The 12,539-nt window shown below is 36.0% G+C and overlaps 1 protein-coding gene across 1 annotated transcript; it reads left to right on the top strand.

The window, feature by feature from the left end:
• Positions 1 to 100: 100 nt before the first annotated feature.
• On the top strand, positions 101 to 11,153 carry LOC131547693 (caspase b-like). The gene is made up of 8 exons (XM_058788288.1): positions 101 to 451; positions 3,066 to 3,342; positions 5,888 to 6,027; positions 8,914 to 9,087; positions 9,253 to 9,508; positions 9,628 to 9,726; positions 10,439 to 10,548; positions 10,685 to 11,153. The coding sequence occupies exons 2-8, from the start codon at positions 3,075 to 3,077 to the stop codon at positions 10,790 to 10,792; spliced, it is 1,155 nt and encodes a 384-aa protein (XP_058644271.1). The 5' UTR covers positions 101 to 451; positions 3,066 to 3,074; the 3' UTR covers positions 10,793 to 11,153.
• Positions 11,154 to 12,539: the final 1,386 nt, after the last annotated feature.

The following is a 12,539-nucleotide window of genomic DNA, read 5'->3' as shown; positions in this document are numbered from 1 at the left end:
GGCTTTTTGTTCATACACGTACACATTTACACATGCATGTACATGCATACACCCATTCATTTACATGCGCGGACTCATTACAGCGACGCACACACCACATGTGAAAAACTTTCACTCAGCCTGCTCCCAAAGTCTCATCAAAAATCATCCTAATCGACTCTTATGCTGTTTACTCCTCCTTGACCATGTTTTTGTTCATTTTGTTTATTATTTGTTCATTTGTTTATGCAATCCAAAACTCCGCGTTCCCTATCTCTCTATTCAAATTCACAAATTCATTATGAATGAACTGAACTCCAGCTAGAGGACATCCTCTAACGCATACCATAGTAAATAAACACATTCAAGTTGTTAAAAAACTGACACGGAAACATATGAGGCGGACTTTAGTCCAGAAAGCGAAACCTCTTAACAAAGAAAGAGCAAGCAGACTGTACACGGAAAAGCTATCGTAAGTAGAGTTATTTACATATAAATTTATGTTTTTCTACATGGCTTTACAGGTTAAAAGCAACTTTACAGTAATAAATATGACAAAAATAGCATCAGCGTCGCAAAGGTCTTTTAATTTTAATTATTCATGTTCAACTATACTACAGGGGATAATGTAGCTGAATGTGGCAATATTTAATAAAAACTGAATGTGACAAAATTTAGTGTGGGCTATCTTTCTTCAAGGAGTAGGCAATATTTTTGCTTTGATCTTGTTCAGCACAGATTCATAGAAGCTCGTTTTCACTTCGGAGAAAAATACAAATAATTAAAAAGCGGAGTGAATGTTTTTTACTTGATTAGTGGGGGGCAGGAGTGTACTGCAAATTACTTATACTATTAAGCTACATTTCAGTGAAAAAGTACCTGGATTAAACTACTTCCAGGTGAATCTAAAGTGTGCTGGCTTGCCCAAATACCCACACTTGAGGCCTTATGCTGCCTTCACGTGCTATCGGAAATTTCCTATTTCCCACTTATGAAGTCGTGATTACGAGCTTGTCGTATTCAAGTGCTTTAATGTCGGAAAGAATAAAATGTAGCATCCCATTGGTTGACAGTCATATAAACATTCACCGCGCTATACATGCAGTCTGCTGACAATTCTGGAATTTCGGTCAAATACATGCTTATTTCACTGCTTATAAAACATACAAAATGCCTCGCATGGTCGTTCATATCTAGCCTATAAATACACTCCTTTAGCCACAAGACAAAGGGATGTAGTTGTGAGAACAGCAATGGTTGTCCCCTCCACCTCTGTAATTCTCAAACACTTTTGTAGAAGTCTGACAGAAATAATGTCAGTCTGGTTAGTAATAATGATGCTAGTAATGCTGTTTGTGGAGTTGTTTAATCCTCCTCTGCTGAGATCTTCAGAGATTTAATGTATTTTATTTGCAGTTGTTTTGCAGGCTGTGGCTGGAAGTCAAGAGTAGCTGTTGTGTTTCTGCTCCTCTCTTTTTTCTTAAGCAGGTGTTTGTCACTAAATGCCTAATCAGTACTAGTTTAATCACTTAATTATCTAATGAACTGCAGTGCTGCTTCAGTCTTATTTTTAGCACTCTGTAGTATGCATACTGAGCAGAGTTCATTTCATTGTTTCATCTGGGCTGACCCATGTGGGGCCCTCATGGAAACCGAGGACAAAACTGGCTGGGGCCCAGTTAGATAGCCCAGGTGCCACCCATCTGGGCCCCACATAAGATTGTTGGCTGGGTTGAGAAGTGCAAGCCTGTCCCAGGTCTTTAAAACGTCAAAGTGCTTAACACACACTAAATCCATACTGTGCATTGCCAAAGGAGACAAAATGCCTTGGTGCTTAAACTAATTTAATAGGCCATAACTTGCAGAGTCCTGCAAGTCACCTGTAGAAAAAGACAAGACCCGCAAATCCGTGGCCACAGTACAATGCGTACAAAACCACTAACACTTAATATGACTTAATGCATTAAAACAGTGCTATTAAAAGACCAAATTCGATATACAGTTTATTAACAAAATGTACTATGTATATTGTGTTTTTCTCCCATACTGCAAAATCCTTAATGTGGCATAACGAACTGTGATAAAGAAAAATAAATAAATAAATAATAATAATTTAACAATACTTTAACCTGTTAACTGTCGGTTCCACTTTTTGAGTATAGGCCTCAAAATTACATTTCCAACTTAAATTGTTATAAATTTTGAATGCTTTGCAGCAGAGACTTAGGTTGATATCTCAAAAAATAAGCTTTCAGTGAAATTTTGTTTTGGCGTAGTACCAAGCATTTCCACTAGATGACCATCAAACCCCATTAGTAACCATATAAGGGTGCCTCCATTTCCATGCATGGTTTGAGTGATCTGAAACATGTTTTTCCATACTTTTCTCAATATTTATGATGTAGACATCACATTCAGAAGTATCAAGTGTAGTATGGCAGTATTTGATTTCAATTCAACCACGAAAAAACACATAAAAGACATGCGACAAGAACCCTGAATGTACATTATAGTTCATGCTGCATCAAAAATTGAGATCCTATTGTTTTTTCTTTATATTCGAAACACTTTTAGACCTTTTTTTCTCAAAAAATAGAATGAATGTTATCCTTTGAACACTTGACATGAACATGAATGGAGATTTTTCATGATTTTTTATATGTATCATTATTTCAAAGTAAAGGTCAGAACTCGCTCTCTGAATCTGATGAGTACTGATGAGTACTCTTCTTACAAATTAATAAATTACAGTTGCTCTGTAAAATATTAAAAAAATTAGTCACCAAATATGAAAACTAGAGTCTTTAAGCTTTCAAACGATATATAGTTTGTCAAGATTGCTTTAGGTTCAGACTAAGATATTACTGTTTAAAACATGTAATGGCAAGTGGGCCCACCGGTGGGCCCGTGACAGTTAACAGGTGAACAAGATCACAAGTACAAGAAAATCAGAAAGACATTGTGTATGCATGAGATATTAAGCATGCACTTAATAAGACATTAAACACACTGGAAAACATAGTTCTGTTTGTTAAGCGAACTGTTTTAAGAGCACAATCAAGACTGATTTGTCCTTTTTCTCCTAGTGACATAAAATGGACATCACTAAAAGATTGATGTTGGATGCACTTGACGAACTTGTAAAAGCAGAGTTCAAAGATTTCATCTGGCACCTGTCTAATGGTGTGGCAGAAGACATCAAACCTATTCCTCGAGGAAAGCTGGAGGAAGTTGATCGTTCGGATGTGGTGGACTGCATGGTAAAGCAGTACAGTGATGATGCTGGGAAGATAACAGTCCAAGCACTGCGCAACATCAAACAAAATGATCTCGCTAAGCGCCTTGAGTTGAAGTTCCGGGAAGGTATGAAATGTGAATATATTATAATGCAATAGAGTAAATATGCATACACTCTCAAAAAGGATGTGTTAAATAATACATTTTTTGTGTTATGGCCATTTTAACACATTTTGTTTAATTTTAAGTTGATCATGTTTAAAAAGAGAGAGAGAGAGAGAGAGAAACAACACAGTATGTGTTAACTATCATCCAGTCATATTGCTGCTGCGTCACTCCACAAGCTGTTAACCAAATCCGCGTCTCTTTTTTCATGACGTGGATATCATGTCAGGTATATGGATTTCCCCGTTAGAAATGTAATGTTCCCAGAGCATTCTCAGAACATCCTGCTGGTGTTAATGACATTCCCAGAACGTTTCCCGAGATGCTCATGATGTGGAGATCTTTAAAGGGTTGGGGACGTTATTTGGAGGAGCTTCAGGGATGAACACTGCTCAGAGTGTGTTTGGTCCCACAATACAGAGTGTTAAAGTAACACTGAAGCAGTGTCTTTAAAACGAGAGTTGAACTTAATGAGAATGTTAACAAGCAGAATTACTGAAGAAAGAGAAACAAAAAAAAAGAGAGAAACGAACAGAAACACAATTACAACCGACTTAGTCACAGACTTCAACAGGAAATCAACTGAAATAAAACACATTAAATTTCTGAAGATCTCAGCAGAGGAGGATTAAACAACTACACAAACAGCATCACCAGCTTCACTTAATACTAACCAGTTTGACTTTATTTCTGTCAGAAAAAAAGTGCTTAATGAGAACTAACAGAGGTTTAGATGTTAGTTTCATTTCACAAAACGTCACCATCACCATCACTGTGGTCAGTGTTTGCTTTAGTTGGGCTCTTGACCCTTAAATCTACAAAATCATGTTTGTTTGTTTTTTTGCTGTAGTTTTGCGTTCACAAAGTACATTAACGTAGCAAAGAAAACTTGGAAAAAACATGATGCTGGAAGCATGTTCATCAAATGTTGCCTTTCACACTGTTGAAAATAGAAGCTTGTTTAGAAGTTTGTTTCTGCAGATTGAATTTGAACTGTGTTTGAACAATTAAAACAATTGTGCACGAAAAGCACACATTGACATGAATAATCTGCATATGAATCTCAACAATGGTGACAATCAACAAAATATTCAGATAAACATCTTTGAACATCACAAAGCAAGCTACTAAAAAGTCACATCAAAAATAGCAACAATTAAAGCAAATAATAAGAATAAAAGAAAATACTAAGACAATTCAGGTGCATAATTTATTCATGTTGCAATGCATTTTTGGAGCCATGAATGAGTTTTGATTGGTGCACCCAGAATGCACTGCAGCATGAAGCTTTTTATTTATTGTCACCATCATTGCGATTCATATGCTGATTCTTGATGAATGTTTGTATCTCAGTTGCACAGACGTTCAAAATGCATTGTGCAAAATGTTTTTTTATTATTATTATTAAATCCAACAAATTATTTGAATAAAACTAAAACACTAAATTAATTTAATATCAAACATAATCACAGATTTACACTATTGTTATTATTATTTTAAACAGATCACTGATCAGTCAAAACCAACTGATCATGTTTTTTTTTCTGGCTTTTTTTGTCATAATAAGAGTGTTTTGTAAACACAGATTCACAACAGCCAAATAAAAACTAATGTTATAAATTTATGACCAGTGATGGTCATGGTGACATTTGTGAAATGAAACTAACATCTAAACCTCTTTTAATTCTCATTAAGCACTTGTTTCTGAGCAGTGTTAATCCCTGAAGGTCCTCCAAATAACGTCACCCAACCCTTTAAAGAACTCCACATCATGAGCATCTCGGGAAACATTGTGGGAACGTCATTGACACCGGCGGGACGTCCTGAGAACTTTACCTTTCTAGCGGGGTAGATGTTGCTCATTCTAACAGTGCTTGTGAACTACTTTTTGTATTATTAATGTTCAGTATTCAAATCACATGTGAAAATTGACTTGGTGTAAATGTAGCAGTCAAGTTTTAATTTTATATATATTATATATATATATATATATATATATATATTTTTTAATAGCTTTTTTTGTATTGCATTCATTTGAACTGGTTAAGAATAGCACATATATGACACAAATCATGTGATTTATGACACATTAGTGTGTTAAATTTTAACACATTGCCTGTGTTAAGAAAAATAACACACTGGTATTGTTAAAATGTAATTAACACAAAATGTGTTGTCCTTAACTAGACACACAGGTGTGTTGTTTTAACACAGGTTGTGTTGTTTTTAACACATCTGTTTTTTTAACACACTAATGTGTCATAAATAACACAATGTGTGTCATAGATGTGCTATTCTTAAAGGTGCACTATTTAAATATTTGAAGAATATCAACCTGTGTTAAGAAGAATAACACACTGGTTGAGTTAAAATTAACACAAAATGTGTTGTCCTTAACTTGACACACAGGTGTGTTAAAATATAACACAGGTTGTGTTGTTTTAAACACATCTGTTTTAAGAGTGTAGAATGATGCACAAAATTATGTTTGTTTTTCTGGCTTCAGTTCAGCAGCCTGTGCAGGATGCAAGACATGCTCCAGTGCCTGTGGAGCCGCAGCCCCTCCAGTCTGATGGGAAACTCCGCAACATGACTCAATCCAGCCAAGAGTTTAAGCAAAAAATGCTTCAAGATGTGGGAGATGAAGCAAGTATCTCTGTTTCTGTTAACTTCTGTGAAAACAATACCTTCAGGTGTAGTCAGTCCTGCTTTTGGAGGGCCGCCTTCCTGCGGGATTTAAAGCAGCAAGGTGTTCAGTGTTACCTGAAGATTACAGACAGGTGTGCTGGAACTGAAGTGACCCTCCAGAAGCAGAGTTTGACACGCCTGCACATTAACCTTAAATTGTTTTCCAATGTAAATTGTCTGGCTTCACAGAAAATATATCATCCAGATAAGGCAGATTCTTTGGTTTTCCAGCATCTTTTGCAATTTTGAAATGTATCTTCTGAACTGTATCCATCTTTTCACACTAAGGTCAAATGCAGAGGCGGACAATCCAGGGGTCAGAAAGTAAAAGTCCTGCCATATTTTTGTTCCACCCATGAACTCAGCAGCTGATTTCACCAGAGGAGGAACCAAGTCATTCCTTTCAAGTCACAAGCAAGTCTTCAAGTCAAATCCCAAGTCCTCAAAGAGTTAAAGTTAATGAGATAATTAAGTGACTAATTAAATGATGATTGTGCATTAGTGATGAACACCTGCTGTTATTGAGAATCACAGAGGATCAGATGTTGATGTTTTATTGGTTAAAATAATGCCACCATCATGGAGATCAGTGCTTGCTTTAGTTGGGCTTTTGACCCTTTTAGTAAGTCGAAGTAATTTGCTTATAAGCAAATGCAGTATTATTTCACAGCAAACATTTGTGCATTGCTGAATCAAAAGCTTGATGTAGCAGTTTAGCTAACATTTTCTGTTTTTAAATCGTTTGAGTGAACACCATGAAGGTGTCACGCTTTGGTTTATTGAGTGATATTCTGCTATTAATGAATTGCAGAAAAACAAAAAGTCCTATTAAACATATGCCACTGTATTGATTACATATTAAGGGGGAAGAGCTGTGTGCTTTTAGACATGAACGCTTATCATACAATCCTCAATGGTGGTGACAAAAAATATTCATACTGCAGTGCATGATGGGAGTTTTTACTAAGGTCTTACCCAGCATACATTGCAACAAAGAATTTTGTTGGTTGTCACCATTGTTGAGATTTATATGCTGGTTTGTGATGTCTGTGTGCGTCTAAATAGCAGAAGAGTTCATATGCATTAAGTACAGTAGATTTCCATTGATTTCATTATAGCTATTAGAACGACACGTTCCTTGCATGCTGTAGTTTCACAGAATTAATTTTTCAAAATCTAAACATACAAGTGAAAAGCAAAAACAATCATTCCAGCCGTAAAAGCATAGATGCTCATCGTGCAGCACTGATCTCTCTGCTTTACAACACCACATGCATTGTTACAAAGAGAAATCTAACACAGGAAGTCAAGGGTCAAGAACCCAACTAAAGCAAACACTGATCTCCATGATGGTGGCATCATTTTAACCAATAAAACATCAACATCTGATCCTCTGTAATTCTCAATAACAGCAGGTGTTCATCACTAATGCACAATCATCATTTAATTAGACACTTAATTATCTCATTAACTTTAACTCTTTGAGGACTTGGGATTTGACTTGAGACTTGCTTGTGACTTGAAAGGAATGACTTGGTTCCTCCTCTGGTGAAATCAGCTGCTGAGTTCATGGGTGGAACAAAAATATGGCAGGACTTTTACTTTCTGACCCCTGGATTGTCCGCCTCTGGTCAAATGAGCGCTGAACGGCTCACATCTCCAAAATTGTTGACACAAATTTTCAAATAGACATTATCTTTATTAACAAACTGCATTTTTAAGTCTAAACAACTACATTCTCACCTAAAAGAACTCCTAAAACTACATTCCATTACACAACAACAATAGTATTTATAAAATAATAGTGGGTTTGTTTGATTCGAGGACCAGAACAGTACAGTTACGGTGCAGCAGCAGGTGAGGAGCGAGTAGAAGGTTGGATCCAAATGCAGCACTGGTATTTTATAAAAAAAAAAAAAAAAAAAGACACACAAGAAAACTTCTCTATGATACAAAACTAGAATTTCAGAAATGCAGAATAGAAATAACACCATCAATATTGACAATAACCAACAAACTGGGCAGCAAAGTAACAACCAAACAAGACACAGGTGGTGAACATGATCAGTTACTATGGAAACTCGCAGGACATAATCAAAAATTCAGACAACCAATGAAACAGGAACTAAAACTCAGGAAACTAGAATGCAGTAACAGAAGGGAGAACAGAAGAAAAGAAGAGTCTTCAAAACTGAACATACATCTTAAAAAAAGTTTTGATTTTACAGCATTTTTAAACTAGAGTCTGTTTATTTTGTAAGGGTGATAGCAATCAGTCCAATTTGTGATTTCTGTAGCTTCTTCTACTTGAGTGAGCATGTATTGAACTCGAGTAACATCCAAAAGTTAAGTTAGTTTAATAAAAATGAACTGGAACTGTTAAACGGTCAAAAAACTCTGTCGCTCCAGTCTCACATAACAAATTCTAATTGTCCTTGCTGGAAATTACATTAGCATCATTTTCAATATTTATATGAAATATATTAAATTAAGTACAATTATTTAACAACTACTTAATCCACACAATCACTTATGTCACATCTATATAAATAAACATATAACTTCAATGGCTTTTACAGTCGAAATTGATCCAGCACAAATTTTAGAGGCTTCTGTTACTGTGTTTTCAAACTTATGGTTTATATAGTGAACAATGATAATCTTCTGCTATTAAATATACCTGTTATATTTAATTATTTATGTACCTATTAATGCATTATTATGTTTTTCTCATGATAAGAAAACAACTGATCCAAAATGTGCACTGCTAGGGTTGAGAAACACTGATTCTGTTATTCTGCAATTGCTCTGTTAAGTTGGCTTAATTGTGGTGTTTCTTCATAGATTTATAGACCAGCAAGTTCTCAGAGGAAAGGCTCAGCTCTGCTGATCACCAACATTGTATTTGACTATAAAGAGTACAACAGGGTCGGAGCAGAGATAGACGAGGAGAACATGGATTGGCTGCTGAGAGCTTTGGGTTACAGCGTTGTGAAACGCAGAAATCTCTCTGGAGAGGTACGTAAAACAAAATTCCTCCCTCATGAAACCAATACTGTCAAGTAGGTAAAGCTAATAGATTAATAGTGTGGAAATAGAAATGTGAACACATATTTAAGTCTAATTATACTATGCACTTTATAGCATGCATTTCATTTAAAAAGTTTGTTTATTTATGCACAGGCAATAGATAGAGAAGTCAGAAACTTCTCTAAACTTCTCCCTGAACATCGAGACTCAGACAGCACCTTTGTGGTCATCATGTCTCACGGGAGCAGAATTAACAATAGAGATGCCATTTTAGGTGTCCATTATCATGAGAAGAATAACCCCAAAGATGTCTACTTTGTTGACGAGACCTTCTCCCATCTGAACTCAGTGAACTGTCCCGCTCTGATTCATAAACCGAAGGTTATTCTCATTCAGGCCTGCAGAGGAGGTACAGCATGACTGATGAAACTCAGTGGTCATGATATTGTTATTTCTCATTTTCATTTCTCAGCGTGTATATACATTAATAGAGTCTTCCATATTGTTAACCATATCTCTGTCACTCAGACCACCCAGGAGGTGTGGAAGTTCGTGACCAAGTGCCTGAGTCAGACTCCTGGTTTCACGAGGAGAAAGACTTTGTCTGCTTTATGTCCAGCCTCCCTGGTGAGTCCTCAAAAACACCGAATTTGATATTGTAGTTTAGGTGAGGGAAATCTAAATCGACAGCGGACATGGAGACACGGGATGCTATTCGCTCTGTTGTGGAGAATATTCCCGGCATTTGCCAACTGAAGCCCGAACAAGAAGGGTGTTTGGTTCACATTTTGAATGGAGGTGATGTTGTGGCCCTAAGTTTAATTTATCAACTGTTACCGATTGTCAGCGAGAAACTGGGGAGGACAAAGTCCGGCAAGGCAATAATTGTGGAAGCGTAGACTTACTTCACATAATCTGCAAAAGTCGTTCACAGCCATCTTCACTCCGGTATTTCGCTCGATGGTTTTGTTTTCGCCGCATACCTGTGTTTACAGCGGATGTTCGAGGCGGCTGAGCCAGCGCATAACATACATCATAACCAAACGTTATGTGATTGGCTTACGGGTACACCAATGATTTTAAACTTCAGACAAGCGCCCGCCCACAAGAAAGTAAACGCTTGTCAATTATGCCCTTCCAGACTGTCTACGGAGCAAAGCGAAGTAGCAGAGTTTGGTATTACCAGGCTAGATGAAACCACTCAGATGGGTGAAGAAACATCATTAGCAAATACAAAAACCACAGTCTGTTCATGTCGGCCAGTGTTTCTGCAACAATGAACAAATGAGGTTGCTTTGTGTACTTTATTGTATAACCTACCAATGTATTGTCTCTACAGATACTGCATCTTACAGGAATGCTATAACTGGAAGTCACTTTATCAATTACATAGTGGATGTTTTCTGTGAACGGGCTCATGAACATCACATTATGGAGTTATTCACGAAGGTAAATTGGAAAAGAAAGATCATTTAAACTGATTTGCCTTAATTGTCATTCAAAGTCATCCCTTTAGTATACTGCTCTGTTAAAATGAATACGTTTTGTTTCTTGTCACATTTATTTATTTATTTATTTTTTTTAGGTCACCTCAGGCATGGCGACACGCCCAGGAAGAACACGTGACAAACTCTTGCCGTGTCTAGAAAGAACATCCCTTACAAAGAAATTCTACCTGTTTCCTGGGCTCTGATGTACAGGTTAAATCAAAATTGGCCTTTCGTGCTAAAAACCTGTGTTGTAATTGTAACCTTTTACATTTTATTCATTCATATATATATATATATATATATATATATACTCATTCGTTCCATTGCCATTTTTATATAGGCAATCAATTTTAATTTTTCGACTTAATCTCATCTCATTTTTCGACATTTGCTCACACACTGTAAAAAAATGTTTCATTTTGAAAAAGTGTTCTTGCTTTTAACTTTTACTTAAATATCCCAGTTACCACATAGTATATACCATTTCAAGTTGACTAAACTTAAAATCTTAAGGCAACAAGTACACTTACTTTTTCTTTACAGTGCATATGTTTCTATTACCAAATTAACCATAAAACTTTTTTTGGAACATTTCTAAATCTTTGATACTTCAAAAATGTAATCATTAAAGTTTTTCTAATTTGCTACCATGCCTTGTCTTTTGCCTTGCTCTTCCTTCTGCATCTTAATTTGTAGAAGAATTAAACATACAAGACACTGACTCACTTAGAAGACTCAACCTGATATTACTGTAGAGAGAGAGATTTAGCAGCCAAGTTCAACTGCAGGCTCTAACAAATTGGTCCTGTTGTTCCTAGTCAGAAGCCTTCATTTACTAATTACTCTCTTGTGACCCCTTCCATTAATGTTTAGAAGCTGTCTTACTTCACAGAAAAAAATCACATACATGACACTATTTACAATTAATTAATATGTCATATAATATTATATCAAACATATGAGGAGAAGTTGAATCCGAAAAGCTGTAAGCAAATCTTAGAATCTTTATCTGAGGCTAAAAGATGGCATCAGTCCACTGAAGGCATGCCGCTGCAGACCATTTAAAATGGTCAATACTCAAATTAATAGTAGTTACTAGAATGTTCTACATTTGCATTTACATTTACATTTAGTCATTTTGCAGACGCTTTTATCCAAAGCGACTTACAATTGGGGAATTCATAAAGTGATTCATCTTAAAGAGGCAATCAGACAGAGGAAGTGCTCGCAACACCAAGTCTCAGGCATTGTTAAAATAAGTACAAGCTAGCAAGGGAAGGAATAAATAAAGAGAAAGACAAAGTTTTTTTTTTTTTTTTTTTATGTTTTTTTGGACGGCAACATTAATCCCATTTTGGTCAGAGTTGTTAAATGGTTGAAACATAGAGTTCCAGTATTGAAATTCCATGTAGGCCTACTGAAAAGTAAAAATCTCAAAGCATCTGATTTTTATATGACTATGTTACAATAAGTTCCGACTACCACAAAATATACAGATGTTTAAATACCTGAATTGTGTCTTGTTTTCCTCAATTTTTACTTCCGTACCTGTATAAAGGTGGGTCTTTTCCTGTACTCCGCTCATATGAATAAAAATAGCATTAATAATAGTACCCCCTCTATTGGCGCAGAGCCTCATCACATTTGTTTTGCTTTTTAGGTCAGTTCCGGAACTTTTGAAGCCACACTCAGGCCTCAGGGGTGTTTATATATATTGTTTTGCGGTGCTAAATTCCATACACCTTCTACCTTATTTTATTTATTCTCAGGTTAGGTAAAGAAAGTCAAGTCTGTCCTATCCTATAAGCATGTCAATTTTCATACTTACAAAATAGGTCTCAGAAGACTTCTCCGTGGTCTGTTCTTGCTCAAGTCTATAAATCAGACTCTTCAGGCAGGCGAGCTTCTTTATAATTAAATATAGTTTTATTGTATATAGGTTAAATACAT

The sequence above is a fragment of the Onychostoma macrolepis genome, chromosome 01, assembly GCF_012432095.1.
Source record: "Onychostoma macrolepis isolate SWU-2019 chromosome 01, ASM1243209v1, whole genome shotgun sequence".
Lineage (NCBI taxonomy): Eukaryota > Metazoa > Chordata > Actinopteri > Cypriniformes > Cyprinidae > Onychostoma > Onychostoma macrolepis.
This window is presented reverse-complemented; position numbering and strand designations above follow the sequence as displayed.

What these genes read in the sequence shown, in the direction of transcription:
- LOC131547693 (XM_058788288.1), top strand. Translation starts at nt 3,075, where the DNA reads ATGGACATCACTAAAAGATTGATGTTGGATGCACTTGACGAACTTGTA. An exon ending in TGAGTTGAAGTTCCGGGAAG is followed by an intron (nt 3,343 to 5,887) that starts GTATGAAATGTG and finishes TTCTGGCTTCAG; the next exon opens with TTCAGCAGCCTGTGCAGGAT. An exon ending in TTCAAGATGTGGGAGATGAA is followed by an intron (nt 6,028 to 8,913) that starts GCAAGTATCTCT and finishes GTTTCTTCATAG; the next exon opens with ATTTATAGACCAGCAAGTTC.